Source organism: Primulina tabacum, chromosome 5 (assembly GCF_025594145.1).
Source record: "Primulina tabacum isolate GXHZ01 chromosome 5, ASM2559414v2, whole genome shotgun sequence".
Classification (NCBI taxonomy): domain Eukaryota; kingdom Viridiplantae; phylum Streptophyta; class Magnoliopsida; order Lamiales; family Gesneriaceae; genus Primulina; species Primulina tabacum.
The window spans coordinates 17,339,989-17,355,230 of NC_134554.1; the positions used below are offsets into that span (position 1 = coordinate 17,339,989).

The 15,242-nt window shown below is 35.0% G+C and overlaps 1 protein-coding gene across 1 annotated transcript; it reads right to left on the reverse strand.

Annotated features, from left to right (window-relative positions):
• Positions 1-6,700: 6,700 nt before the first annotated feature.
• Positions 6,701-9,071, reverse strand: LOC142544892 (protein POLYCHOME-like). Its single transcript, XM_075651916.1, is given in 3 exon segments — positions 6,701-7,487; positions 8,625-8,897; positions 8,899-9,071. Coding segments are annotated over 3 exon segments (810 nt in total). The 5' UTR covers positions 9,049-9,071; the 3' UTR covers positions 6,701-7,100.
• Positions 9,072-15,242: the final 6,171 nt, after the last annotated feature.

Sequence of the window (15,242 nt, forward strand, 5' to 3'; positions counted from 1 at the left end):
GTGTTGGCAACACTTCTGGCAACACCACTGAGTTGCATTCAAACTTCCATAAAATTTCCTTTTTATTCAGAAATGGTAGCTCCCACTCTAGAAGAACGGTCTTCAAAGGACTCCTCTAGGTAGCTTTTTCCATTATTATTTTTTTTTACTTAGAAGTGGTAGCTCCCACACTAGAAGAACGGTCTTCAATGGACTCCTCTAGGTAGCTTTTTTCATTTTCTTCTAACAATTTTTTTTTATTTATTTACCTCTTTTCTGTTTTTCTCCTTATGCTTGCATTCTCCAAGTCACTTTTTCACATTAGACAAGATCATGATTTCCATGATATCCTCAACTACTCGATGCCTTGGATTGAGCATAACTTATTCCTCAACATTTGATTGGACGTATGAACACTCAGAGAGTACCTTTCAGAAATTGTCTTCACTGTTCAGACATTGCACAAATAAATAGGATGATTATGATTGTGCAGTATGCCTAGCATCGTAAAAATAGTCATGCACAAACGGATGTTGTCTCTGGTGTTGGCAACACCATGGACAACACTGAACAAATGTTTTTTAAAGTACACACATGCTGAGAGATTTCCGAAGATTGGAAAATCTCTCAAAATCCAAAGGTTTCGTGAAAATATCGGCCAGCTGGTTTTCAGTCCTGACAAACTCCAATCGTATAATACCTTTTTTCAACCAAGTCTCGAATAAAATGATGTCTTATATCTATGTGTTTAGCTCGAGAGTAGTTGAACAGGGTTCTTAGAAATGTCTATGGCACTAGAGTTGTCACAATACACAATCATTATGTCACTATGAAACCCATAATCATTGATCATTTGATTCATCCACATAAGTTGAGAGCAACAATTGGCAGCTGCCACATATTCAGATTCAGCTGTGGACAGGGAGACACAGTTTTGTTTCTTGCTAGCCCATGATACAAGATTATTTCCTAAATAAAAACACCCTCCCGAGGTGCTTTACCTATCATCTAAATCACCTGCCCAATCAGAGTCAGAGAAACCTACCAAGTTCGTGTTTGTGTCATGAGTGTACCACAAACCAAATTCTAGTGTACCTGCAATGTATCTTAGTATACGTTTCACAGCTTTAAGGTGCGAAATTTTTGGATCTGCTTGGTACCTAGAACATAAGCAAACACTGAACATAATATCGGGTCTAGTAGCAGTCAAGTACAGAAGACTCCCAATTATGCTACGATACATGGTGTTCTCAACACCCTCGGCAACACCATCCTTAGATAACTTGTCACTCGACCCCATAGGTGTTCTCACATGTTTTAAGCTGTCAGTAGAGAACTTTTTGATCAGATTTTTTGCATACTTGGACTGACACAAGAATATACCATCATGCAATTGCTTAACTTGTAATCCAAGAAAGAAATTTAATTCTCCTACCATGCTCATTTCGAATTGAGACGCCATGCAGTCCACAAACTTACTCACAAGTATTTGGGATGAAGCACCGAAAACAATGTCATCAACATATACTTGACAAATCAAAATATCATTATTTTGTTGTTGAATAAAAAGGGTTTTGTCAACCTCACCTCGTTTGAACCCCAAGTCTATCAGATAGTCAGCTAACCTGTCGTACCAAGCCCGTGGAGCCTGTTTCAGTCCATACAGGGCCTTTTTCAGTTTGTAGACATGGTCCAAGTGGTGAGGATCTTCAAATCCCTTAGGTTGACAGACATAAGCTTCTTTATTTAAAATGTCATTCAAGAAAGCGCTTTTCACATCCATTTGATACAATTTAATACGCATATGACATGCAACAGCAAGTAACAATCGGACATACTCCATTCGTGCCACAGGTGCGAAGGTTTCATCAAAATCCACCCCCTCAACCTGTGTATATCCTTGAGCTACCAATCGTGCCTTATTTCGAATAATGTTACCGGATTCATCTATTTTATTTTTGAATATCCATTTTGATCCAATAACATTGACGTTCGAAGGTCTGGGAACTAAGTCCCACACATCATTGCGGACAAATTGTTCTAGTTCTTCATGCATGGCATTAGCCCAAAATTCATTCTTTAGAGCCTCATTCACATTTTTAGGTTCAATTGAAGACACAAAGCATGAGTGGCTTAGCTGGGCGAATGTGGAGTTCATACACACTAATCCGATCATTTTCCGGTAGTCAACCTTCTCCTTTTTCCTTGTTTGCACCTCCTCATGTATTTCACCAATGATTTGTGACGATGGGTGATTCTTTTGAATTTTGCGGGGAATATCTCTTCCTTCATTGTGTATCACTTCAACATCGTCGTCGTTTTCATTTTCCATGGCTTCAGTTCTGCTTAGTGGCGGTGTTGGTGTTGCTTCATTGGTCTCAACACTAACCTCAACACCAATGCTGGTTGATGGCTCACTTGAATCCAACAGTCCCTCAGTATCATCCTCTTTAGATTTTCCTGTTAGTCCTGCAAGATCATCAAAAACGACATTAATAGATTCGATGGTAGTTCTTGTTCTTAAGTTAAACACACGAAAAGACCGACTATTCATTGAATATCCGAGAAATAGGCACTTATCACTTTTGGAATTGAATTTTCTGAGATGTTCTCGATCATTTAGGACGTGGCAAATACATCCGAAAACATGAAAGTATTTGAGGTTTGGTTTCCTCCCCATGATGATTCATAGGAGGTCATAGTGGATCCACTTCTTAGGAACACACGGTTAGAAATGTGACAAGCCGTGTTTAAGGCTTCAGCCCAAAACCTTTTAGACACATTCTTTGAGCTCAGCATGACTCGTGCCATTTCTTGAAGAGTTCGATTCTTCCTTTCGGCTATACCATTTTGTTGAGGAGTTTTAGGAGCAGAAAATTCATGAGAGATTCCTTTCTTTTCACATAGGGAAGTAAAGAGAGAATTTTCAAATTCTTTCCCATGATCAGTTCGTATTCTAACAACTCTCTCATCATGCAAGTTGGTTATTCTTGCATGCAGTTTCTTGAAGACATCAAACGTATCCGATTTTTCTCTTATAAAACTTATTCAAGTGAAACGAGAAAAATCATCAACACAAACGAGTAAGTATTTCTTAGCTCTCAAGCTTTCAACATCCATTGGACCCATTAGATCCATGTGTAGAAGTTCAAGACACCGTGTTGTCCCAAAGTGTTGCAACACCGGGTGTGCAACACGGGTTTGTTTACCTTTTTGACATGATCCACAAATATATGCATTATCTGAACACAAATTAGGCATACCTCTCAGCAGCTTCATACTTACAGAGATTTTTCAAGGTCTTGAAGCTCACATGACCCAGTTTTTGATGCCATAGATCCAGATTGCTTACCTTGGCACTTCGACAATCATTACTGTCTCCCACAAGATAGCAATTATCAGCAGACCGTGTTCTTATCATAACACAAACATTTGCATCATTAAAAACTTCACAATTATTCTTGTTGAACCTAACATGTAAGTCATCGTCACAAAGTTGACTTATGCTTATTAAATTCGAGTTAAGTCCTTCAACTTGTAGGACATTGTGAAGGATGGGAAGCCCATCAACATTTAGGGTTCCTTTGCCTACAATTCTCCCTTTGGCACCACCTCCATAAGTTACACGTCCACTTTTTAGTTCAGAATAATCAATGAGGTGTTTTTTAGAACCTGTCATGTGACAGGAACACCCACTGTCAAAGTACCATGCTCCTGCAATGTTAGTTTTTAGCGATGTATAAATGACATTGCGTAGTATAACAGTTTTTGGTACCCAAATTTTCTTAGTGGAAGAACTTTTGGATGTGGTGTTGGACATGGTGTTGGACAACACCTTATGCAACACCTGATTTGAATGCCACCTGAGATAGTCAGTTCTGAGTTTGTAGCAGAAAGGTTTGATGTACCCACTCTTACGACAGTAGTGACAGATGAAATGATGTTTTTGCTGCTTGGGATTTGAGATTGATACATGCTTCTTGTCTTGAGCCATCTTTGCTGAGGAATGATTCTTTGGCGGTGAGGAGCCTGAACTGGATGTTTTCAGCGTCTGTTCAGAGACCATGTTTGAGCTTTGTACAGTTTTCATTGGTGGATTTTCTATTTTAGTGACAACATCAACTCCTGCACCCTTCACAAATACTGTGGTCCTTGAACTGGAGTTAGACGACTCACCATGTTCATACATACTTGTAACATAACCAAGGCCAGATCTGCTGTCCTTTCCCATAGTCAATACTGCGTCAAGTTTTGATGAGTTTGTATTGAATTTGGCAAGAGTTTTTGATGTTTTCTCAAAATCATCTTTGACTTTACACAGTTCAAGATCCTTCCTACTCAGCAAAACTTCTAGACGAGACAAGTTGCTCTTCAACTCAGTGTTTTCTTTTGACAGTAATGAGTATGCCTTATTTCTTTTGAGCCAGTCATCATAGAGTTCTTCAGACATCCTTTGGACAATTTCCATAGAAAGCTCTTCTTGGTCAGATTCCTGAATTTTGTCAGCTTCTGAAACTTCCAGAGAGTTAGCATTGAGACACAGTGATTCCGACACAGTGTTGCGCCCTGGTGTTGCAACACCAGTGGCAACACCAAAGGGATTGACCTGCAGTTTGTAGGTTTTATCCCGGACAGCAGATAAAGAGGTGCAATCATCTCCTTACTTGGTTTCAAAATCATCATTAGGATCCTCATCACTCAGTGTAGCTGCCATATTTTTGTTTTTGCGAAGCCGATTTGCGCACTCATTTGCGTAATGACCAAATCCAGAGCATTCTCTACATTGGACTGAATCAAGTTTCTTTGTTTCTGTTCGAGCTGAAGAATCATTTCTCGATCTGAAATTCCCTTGTGTTGATGCAGTTATTTTATTTCTTTCATAAGGAACAAACTGTGGTCTTGATGTTGATACAATCTTCTTCTTATCTCTCATTCTTTTTAGGTAGTCACCAAATTTTTTTGTGATTAAGGAGATTGATTCCTCGCCAAGATCAGAGTCCTTTGCCTCCTGAATTAGATTATTCACAGAGTCATCCGTTGTTTGTAAGGCAACAGCCTTCCCAGTATTTCTTTTCTGTAGGTCTAGATTCATCTCAAATGTTCTGAGAGAGCTAATTAGGTCTTCCAGATTGAGTGTAGAGGTGTCCTTGGATTCGTCAATAGCACAGATTTTGATATTAAAACGCTCTGGAAGAGATCTCAGGACTTTGCTAACCAGTCTTTCGTTTGACATAGGATCACCGAGACTAAATGCCTCATTTGCTATCTCCCGCAATCTCTGATCGTATTCCACAATAGTATCGTTTTCCTCCATCCTTAAGCTTTCAAATTTAGAGGTCAACATCCTGAGTTTGGTTCTGTGAACACTCTCCGATCCTTCGCAGTGCTTTTGAAGAATATCGCAAGCTTCTTTGGCAGAAATGCAGTTGGTGATGAGACTGAACATGTTGACATCTACAGAGGTGAATATACCATTTAGCGCCTTTGAGTTGAAGTTCGAGGTCTGAACTTCATCATTGGACCAGGAACTCTCTAGTTTGCTTCGACTAACTCCATCATCATCAACTATCCTTGGTGGAGACCAGCCATCTAAGACTCGTTGCCATGACCTTTCTTCGATAGATTTGATGTACATCCTCATCTTGAATTTCTAGAGAACATAGTTTGAACCGTCCAAGACTGGTGGTCTGAAAGTGGTGTTAGTCGCTAGTGGATCCATTTAGCTATCGGTGTATTTCCCTGCAAAACAGCAATAAACTAGAATCAGTCACTTAGTGTATCAAGTGAAGGCTCTGATACCACTTGAAAGAATTATTGCGCATTGATTGACAGGAAATAAATATTAAAAACTGATATATTAGAATTGGGTGTTGTGCTCGATTTTGTCAACACCACACACAACACAGCAGCGGAAATTTATTATTTAACATGGATGTAACTTCAACAAATGAATACTTAAATTTCAATTATGCACAAGTACAAATACTTGTGCGATGACTCATGGCAAAAAATTCACTAGAAAAATTATGTAAATTGTTTACACCAAAAACAATCCTAGTGAGAAAACAAAATCAATTTCCTTGACACTCCAAGGAACTAAAACGCATAAAAATAAACCACAAAAAAAAACTAGATGCGTAAACCAAACACGTATTGCTTAAAACCAAATGAATTCACTCTTCGATCAACACTCTGCGTCAGTGTTGTTCTTGACTGTTGGTAACACCAATTAGCAACACAGTCACTTGACTGACGAACCCCCGTGCTTTGTATGCAAGTCTTCACTAGCAAAGACTCATACGGCCGTCAACACCTCTATTGATGATAGACCCTTGTATATATAGTCTCTTCTTTGACATAGATCTTCATGGATCCTTCACACCTATAAACAAGGAAACTTATATCTTATAGATAATTTTCCAACTAAATTGAATCATTCTTAATGATAGGATATAATAAATCTTGGAAAAACAAATCTATTAAATTTGTCTAAAAGTGCAAAATTAAAATAATATCTAAAAAGAATTCGGAATACAATATTCCTTTCATCAACCTTTCAAGTTTCAGCATCTTCAAGTTTCCAGGTAGTACTTTTATTAGCTCATGTTGCCGTTCATTTGAACCTTAGCTATCTACCTCTACATATCTGCCAAATCCACAGGTTCGAGAAAAAACAGTAGAGAAATAATCTTGCAGAAATATTCGATGCCACCAGCACCCATCAGAAATTTGAGGGTCTTGGTTATATATGTTTCCGAATCGATTACATGTTCACAAGCTAAAGCAGAAGCAAATAACAGCACAAGTTATCCTAAAATAACACCGTCATAAATTGTCGTCAATTCCAAGTCTTACTTATTTTCACCAATACTATCACCTAGATGTCAGCATGAAAGCAGTTTGTATTACACTGGAAAGAATTTATGTTCAAATCAATACAGAGAGTTTGATCTTCGGGGAAAAAAAAAGAAGGAATGAGTAACACGAGTAAGAGTCTATCATCAAGTGATAATCATCCATACCACGCATGCCAGTAGTTCAGAGTCCTTTGACATCCCCAAAACACCGCCTGGTCTCAACCTTGATTGAGGTTACAAAGAATCATAAATGAACAGTTGAGATCATCGCATTGACATCAACGTCCGAACTCTTTTTTCTCTTTCAACTTTTTTGGCAGTAGGAGTCCTCTTCAGCTTACGAAGCTCATCCATAACCACCTTTTCTACATTGTCGATGCTGTTTAGAAGCTTTCTCTGCGGGGTTAAGCAAGCTGTTTCTTCTACACTCTGTCTCGTGATATCAAGCAATATCTTTGGCACTTTACCAATAGTTGGTGGCCAGTGCTTAATTCCAATTGTTGTGTGTGGAGATGCCGTAGAAAGAACATGCTCGAGTTGAGCACCTGATGCAGACACAAAAGGATCGTGAACTGTCTGGTCCCGGATTATAGGACTCTCAGTTAATAGGCCTTCACCTTCTCCCCAACGCGCTCTTCTTCTCTCTAGTGCCTAAGGAAAGAATCATCTTGATGTAAATATAAACACATTGAAAGAGAATAATATCTGATAATGTTACCTGCTCAAGCTAACCTACTATGAAGTCAAAGATTCGATCAATCCAACTTCAATCCCGCAAACATGGATGTTCATGAATGTAAAATTTAAAAGAATCTTGTAATTTTTCTTGATTATATGCCTAATTATTTGAAAACAAATGACCCCTTCAAAAATCCGCTCGTGGAAAGTAAAAATCCACCTTATATCTCAGGACTTACTATATAATAACACTTGATTATCAAAGGATGAGCATTAACTCAGTGAAACATGGATTGTTAGGCTTTTAGAATAGTTTTAGTGGATGAAACTACCGCAACTCAACAGTGAAAGTCTCAAAAGTTGGTATTATTTATTTCCAGAACTAAATAAGTTATAGGACAAATCAATAAATATGTAATTTTGGAATATGGAGAAAAACATTGACCTGCAAAATAACAAATACAAAATAAGATTTAAGAATTCCAGCATAAATCAACATCAAGGAAGATGATACACTCTCACAGAACAAAATAAGAACAAAAATGACAACGTTATGCTACTTGCTGATAACATTACATGATTCAAGGTAAAGTGTAAATAAAAACCCACTTTCAAATTTATATTAAACTGATTTGACAGTAAAGATTTTACGGACATAGCCCGACAGGGTTTAAGATCATTAGCTGAAAAGGAGAAGGCATAATATGCCAACACACTGTACACAATAAACATTTCTTCCTATGATGAAACAGAATCATGGATATCATTCCAATCTTAGAGTAATTAATCATAAGTAGCCCCTGGCAAGAATTTGAGTAATGTCTGCAATACGTCAGCTTAAATCAATCCCATGAATGCATAAATGGAATAATTGGGCCGAGTTTGTGCACAAATACATAAAAGAGTGTATTCAAGAATGTGCATCACTTACTCGCAAAACACAAGAGATGACGGCTAAAAGCTTGACTCAGAGATTAGATTTCAAGACTCAAAACACCAGATACTGTTTCATCCAAAACCCCCAAAATCCAAATTAATTTACGTCATTTTTCAAAATACACAATCACAAGATAAACTCATTTCCTAGTAAAAAATGGATTGGTTCGTTACCCTCGCTACAGCAGTGATGTCACGCAGAGGTTTTCTTGGATACCAAGCCGGCAAAACGCTGCGTCCACGGCCACGGTAACCGCCTCGACCACGGCCAATCATGGGAGACAAATTTTCACCCCCCAAGACTGATGCAGGTGACCGTGAAAAATAACCTTCTCGCCCGGTTCTTGGACTTCCAAAAATTCCCCTCCCAAGGCCACGACCACCACCAGAAGCCTCTGCCATTGACCCCATCATTGCTGTACCTCGCCATCTGAACGGAGTTTCAGCGAGCTTGCCCCTCGTCAGCATCACCTTGTAGAACAAATATCAGAGAGTCACCTCCCCCACTGCTTCGATTGCTAGTGTTCGAATTCCTTCTTCTGCTGTAAGTCGCCACTATATCGTCTTCCCTCGATAACCGATCTCTTGCCTCCGGCATTGCATCAACAACCTTCAAACACTTTAACTGAATCAACCATAAAAAAAACATGAATGCGCGCATGGAAATTCTTGAAGAAAACTAAAATGTGATCATGCTTGAAAGCCGACATCAATAATATGCGAGAAAAGATCTGAACACTTAAAATTTGAAGTTTCTTGATACCTTAGACAATAATTCGGCGGGGCTTCTCTACGTACTTGGGTGGAATCGAAGGAATAACAATGGAGGTGGCTCTGGTCTGGTGTTCGTGGATTGGTAGGGCGATCAGTGAGGGAAAAAGGAGAAGAGAAACTGAAAACGAATGGAACGAGAATGGTGAAAATTGGCAAATTTTCAAAATGAAACTTAGGCGGTATATAATCACTAGCTGAAATGTCAGCTGTAGGGTCTGTTTGGCAAAATACCTTATTCTGTTTTACATCTTTGAATATAATTATTACTTTTAATTCAGCATTTTTTTAATATTTATTCAAATGTAAAAATCGCTTCTGATTTTTTTAATAAAAGCATTTTTAAAGGATTGACTTATTTAATTGTACTTTTAAGTTACTTATGTATCCAAACTTGGCTTTTATTTTTTATAAGAGCATCTCCAGTTCATTTGCATTCTTTTAGTGCAGTTTTAACTTTTTTAAAAAATATTATGCACCACTATTAGCGGTTCGGTCGACCCTACCCCTGCGGGCACTGCCTGCAGGGGTCGATCCAACAGCTCGGATTTTTTCGAGCCAGTTTTTTTTTTTTTTTTACAGGGAGGTGGGCCCGGATCACTCATGTGGAGTGATCCGGGCCGTTCATTGCCCGTGCAGGCAGTGCCTGCACGGGTAGGTTGAAACAAACCTGTGGGCAAAGGTTGTATTTTTTCGTGTTCGGGTACTCGACATGTCGGGCAAAGAAAAAACATACCTGATTGTGACCCGACAAAACCAAGTACTGAATTATGCGACCCGACATCGGATACCCGATAAACCTTTTGAAAAAAACTAGTTATATAGCCCAATTTAATGTTCTTTACTAGAGATTTCTTAATTGAATGAATAAAATGGGAAATAAATGCTTTGATATCAGAGAATATACTCGATGAAAAATTATCGTATTATTTACGTGAAATATTGCAATATTAGTTTTCATGAAATGATATATATACTTATCAGCCAAAAATAAAATCAATATTTCAAAAAATAAAAAATGATCATTGGTCTTTGGTTTTAATTAAACTTTGGGATTTAAAATAAAAATATTTGAATTGGTATAATTTATCTATTTTGGTTGGTTTAGTATAATATTAGTTTGATTATCTTTATATAAAATGTTGTGTATGAAATTTGTATTTACTTAATCAATTTATTTATGTTGTGATATATTCAAAACTGTCAAAAAAATAAATAAAAATAATCTCAGGCAATAACTTTATTTAATCATGGAAAAAGTATCGACTCAAATCCTAAAACATCGTGTTTTATTTTTTATCGGCTAACATATGTAGTAATATTACATATATTGATTTAACAACAAATATATTTTTATTTACTTTCAAATGAATCTGCAAATATGCGTTAATTTTATTCATATGAGATATTGTTAGAAACTAAATGAAAAGATATTAAGGGGGTGTATTCAATATAGAAGATTTATGGACTTTTAATGACTTTTGTAAATTTTAAAATTCTAGCGGTATTCAATTAAGACTTTTACATACTATATAGAAGTCCAGTGGTATTCAAAATAGACTTTCATAGAGTTTTAAAAAGTCAAGTGTTATTCAACATTGACTTTTAAAAACTATATAAAAGTCTATAGGTATTCAAATTTTTAATATACTTTTAATAACTTCATAGAATTCATTAATATACAAACATTAAAGCCTAAGATACAGCTATAAATTGTCAAAAATTTATTTGGTTCAACCTAAATATTTGGATAGATTTTTAAAACTTCTAACTGTATACAAGCTATTTATTTCTCTATCTATCGCTTCACATCAACTCTCTTCTTATCAACTCTCTTCTTATCTTCTCTCCTCTCATCTATCTCTATCACTCTCTCAAATTTTCGAAGTGTATCTCTATATATATTTTTCATCTTTCTTTTCAAATTTTTCATTTTTTGGCTGATTGTTCATTTAATAATTTTTTATTTTAATATCATAGGAAATTTTGAATTCTAAAATTGATTTTGTGATTTTTAATTTATGATTTATACAAATTAATGTAATATTTAATAATAATAAAAGATTATCCAAAAAATGTCGATTAATTCTTAGTAATTGAATAGACTCGCAACGACCATGATTTTTTAAATTTTTTTTAGCATTTTCAATTAATATTTAAGCTATGATATTTTTACACAAAATTATATCCACGCAATGCTAAATAATATTATTTTCGCATTTACATTATCAATTCAAAAACAAGGTTACAGATTAATCAATTGATGTATTATAAAAAATTTACAGACATGCATACAAACCCACATATATACACATGTAAGGATTAAATGATTTAAATTTTAAATAAGTAAATTTATTTATTAATATAAATATTACAAAATTATTTCAAACTGAATATGTTATATATGTCAATTAATTATTGGTTCAAAAAAATTAATAAAAAAATTATATGGTATAACAAAATCTATAAATTTTATAAAAAAAATTCACAAAAGTCTATAAAACATTGCAAAAAAGTCTACATGAATCCACATAAATCTGTTTATAAATTTGTGAGATTCTGTAACAATCAATAAAAATCTATCAAATCTATAAAAGTTTATCATTTGAAAATGTCATTATAATTTATAAGAGTTATCCAACACTGAAAGCCAAGTCAAGTTAACTCCTCTTTATTAAGTCCAAATGTGGACTTTGGATATGGGCTCTTGGAGTACCAGAAGTTTTTGAAAGATAAAAACGCTAGTAGACTAGGGTGGGCAGGGGCGGAGGTATATTAGGGGCTGGGTTGGGCTCCAGCCCCACCTAATTTAAAAAAAAAATTAAATATAGGTTTATTTTAAAAATTTTATTGATTAGCCTCAAAATCCAATCTATTTTTTTTCTTTTTTTCACTTGTCTCATACCTCATCTCTATTATTTCTCTCAAAATATCACAATTTTCATTACTTCAAATGGTCGTAACTTCATCATCGATCGCCATTTTTCAAAATCGATTGTAGATTCGGAAAACCCACGGCATAAGCTTTCTTTTAATACCAAAATTTCGAAGTTTCTTTGTCGTCTTGAAATCAGCCGTAGCCAATCGGTCGCCGTTTTCACCGAAAATCATGAGGAAATCTTACTGTTAAACTTTCTACAGTTCGTTCTTATTGTTCTTAGTTATATTTCGAATTTTAAAGGTAATTTCAGATTTTAGTGTTTCGAAATTTGGGTATTTTGGTTTTTTTGAATTCCGATAATTGATATATATTAAATTGTAAGTACTATATTTGAGCCGATTGATGGTATTTATAATTTTTTGGAATTTATTTGAGCATTATTTTGAATTTCCAGATTTTATATTGGAGATTGTCGATTTCTAATGTTGATTATTTATTATTTTGGATGTTTAGATGCTATAGAAAATATCAATTCGAATTTATGGAATTTTGTAGTAATTTTTGAAAAATTCAGAATTATGTAAATATGATTTTCGAACTTATAAGGCTGTAAAAATTTTATATTTAAATATATTATGCCTTAAGATTGTCAAATGTTAACTTTGCAATTGTTTTGGAATAATTATAATTTTTCAAGGTTTATTGGATTAACAACGGAACGAGCATTTTCAGCAATGAAACTTGTTAAAACAGCTCTTCGTTACAAAATGGAATCAGAGTTTTTCGGAGATTCTATGATAATCTACATCGAACGAGATTTGGTTGAAAAAATTGATAACGATTTAATAATTAATGAGTTTTATTCTAAAAAGAATCGAAGAGCACAACTTCAGTAGTGTTTTAGCTCCATATTTTTGAATGTATTAAATATTAAATACTCTTGTTCTATGTTTTCATGAAGTCAATGTTTACATTTTTTTTATTTTAAATTTTTTATTTAATTATTTATTTTGATTAAATACCATATGGGACGGAGCCAGCCCCAGGTAATTTTGAATCCTGGCTCCGCCCCTGAGGGTGGGTTCGGTGCAAAAACACGTGACCGACAGGCGGCACGGTGTGGTGAAGATTTATGACCTTACGATCCTTTCCGGATAAAAATTATTTGAAAATTATATTTATTATTTTGAAAATTAATTTCTGAATAAAATAAATCAAAATTTATATATGTGAGATCAACCATTTGGACCAAACATTGCACTTGAAAATTACACCTTGTGTGTCTGGCCAGAACATTGGAGTCTTTCAGTACAGTGGTGTACCTTGGCATCATTTACGCATAAGATCGTGTACCTTCGTACCGATGAATAGATCTGCATTTATATTATTTTGCATGCAACATCCAATAATGAAAAATGTTTGTTTCTAATTTGAAAGTTCTTATCATATCGAGTTCGTTGATATCATGAGATTTGTTTTGCTACGTTTTCTTGATTAAAAGTCGATATTGTTATAGTAGGTGTCCAACGAATCAACTTGTAGTTTGAGCTTTATTGACTATTATGTAAAACAATTTTTATTTTAATAATATTTTACGATTTTATCTAATTATGACATTTTTTTGTCTGTATACTCATGTCAATTACAAAGATAAAGTCCTTAAATATACTATAAGTACTATGAGGTCTATCTCTTAACGTGAGATAATGAAATTCATTAGGAAACGAATTGTATATTCCAAATTTTTTCCTTGGTCAATTCAGCCGCCTAAAATAGGAAGAAAAATGTTCGAGCTTGATACTAGCATCTGTAATGTAAACGACATGTTTCATTGGTAAGAGTATGGAGATGTTCATTCATACAGATGGGTGATCATTTGATGATGTACTGACAACTCTCCCTTGGAATTTCCAATTGGGTATCACTTATCGAGTGGAAAATTCCGCGGTTATGATTTTATAACTCGTTTACTAACTCCATTGAGGGTCATCAGGTGACGAGATTGGATTTAGTTTCGAAATACGTAGGAGTAAATATATTGTAGTCGGGGACTCATCATTTTTCTACGGGCGAAGATAGCATATGTGATATGATGAGTTAACAGTGCAAAGAATATCTGACTAGAGTAAAATTTGTGATTAGGGAAGATGATTCTCTAATTACACTTCTGATGTCACTATTATTACTCAAAGATATGTCACATCATTATCGAATTCATTTGCAACTCTCGATATATCATGGCTACAGATTCGATCGAGATATATGAGTTGAAGGGACCATATTGTATGTTAACCATAACTTAAGGTTCTTCCAGACACTATTAGTGATACCTAGGGGATCATGGGGCGATACTAATAGATGTTTTTACTTTGATCCGATGGGTACTAGTAAACTTGAGTTCTGACATTCTTGATAAATGGGTTGACGAAAAGAATAGGGCTAATTAGGGTAAACCCGAATAGGAACAAATGTTATTTGAATCATATGAATTTGTGAACCCACGGCTAGCTGTATCCCTAAACTATTGAGGGTCACGCAAGTATCGGATTCTGTGTTCACGTCGAGATAGTCAAATTCAAGGAGTTGAATTTTGGCTATTGTAGTTGGATGGAAATCAAATAGATTGCTTATGAAAGAGTTTATAAATTGATTCCATGTACTGGAAGTTACAAAAGTTAGCTTAACTGATAATTATGTGAGGATAATGGAACTGTCTGTTTTAGTGAATAAGTTCACAAAACTGACAGCGGTAAAAAATGGATCAGTGAAAAATTTTGTCCTTCGAAACTTTCAATTTTCATTATTTGAAGAAGAATTGTACCATCGGCACATCGTCGCTGTCTGATCATCGATCAGACTTATAATGAGTTCACAATTATTTATTTAGTGATTTATAATATACTAATTAAATAAAATACTAGTAGTGGTGATTACAATATACAAGATTCTCATGAAATATTATAGAGAAGTGTAGAATTAATTAATTAATTAATAGATGATTAAAAGAATTAAATAATGTTTATTTAATTTTATATATATCTGTGTGTGTGTGTGTGTGTCTATATTTGTATATATATGGAGAAATGTATCATGCATTATCAAGAGTTGACTTTGTATTGTATTTTCAAGAAAGAAAATAC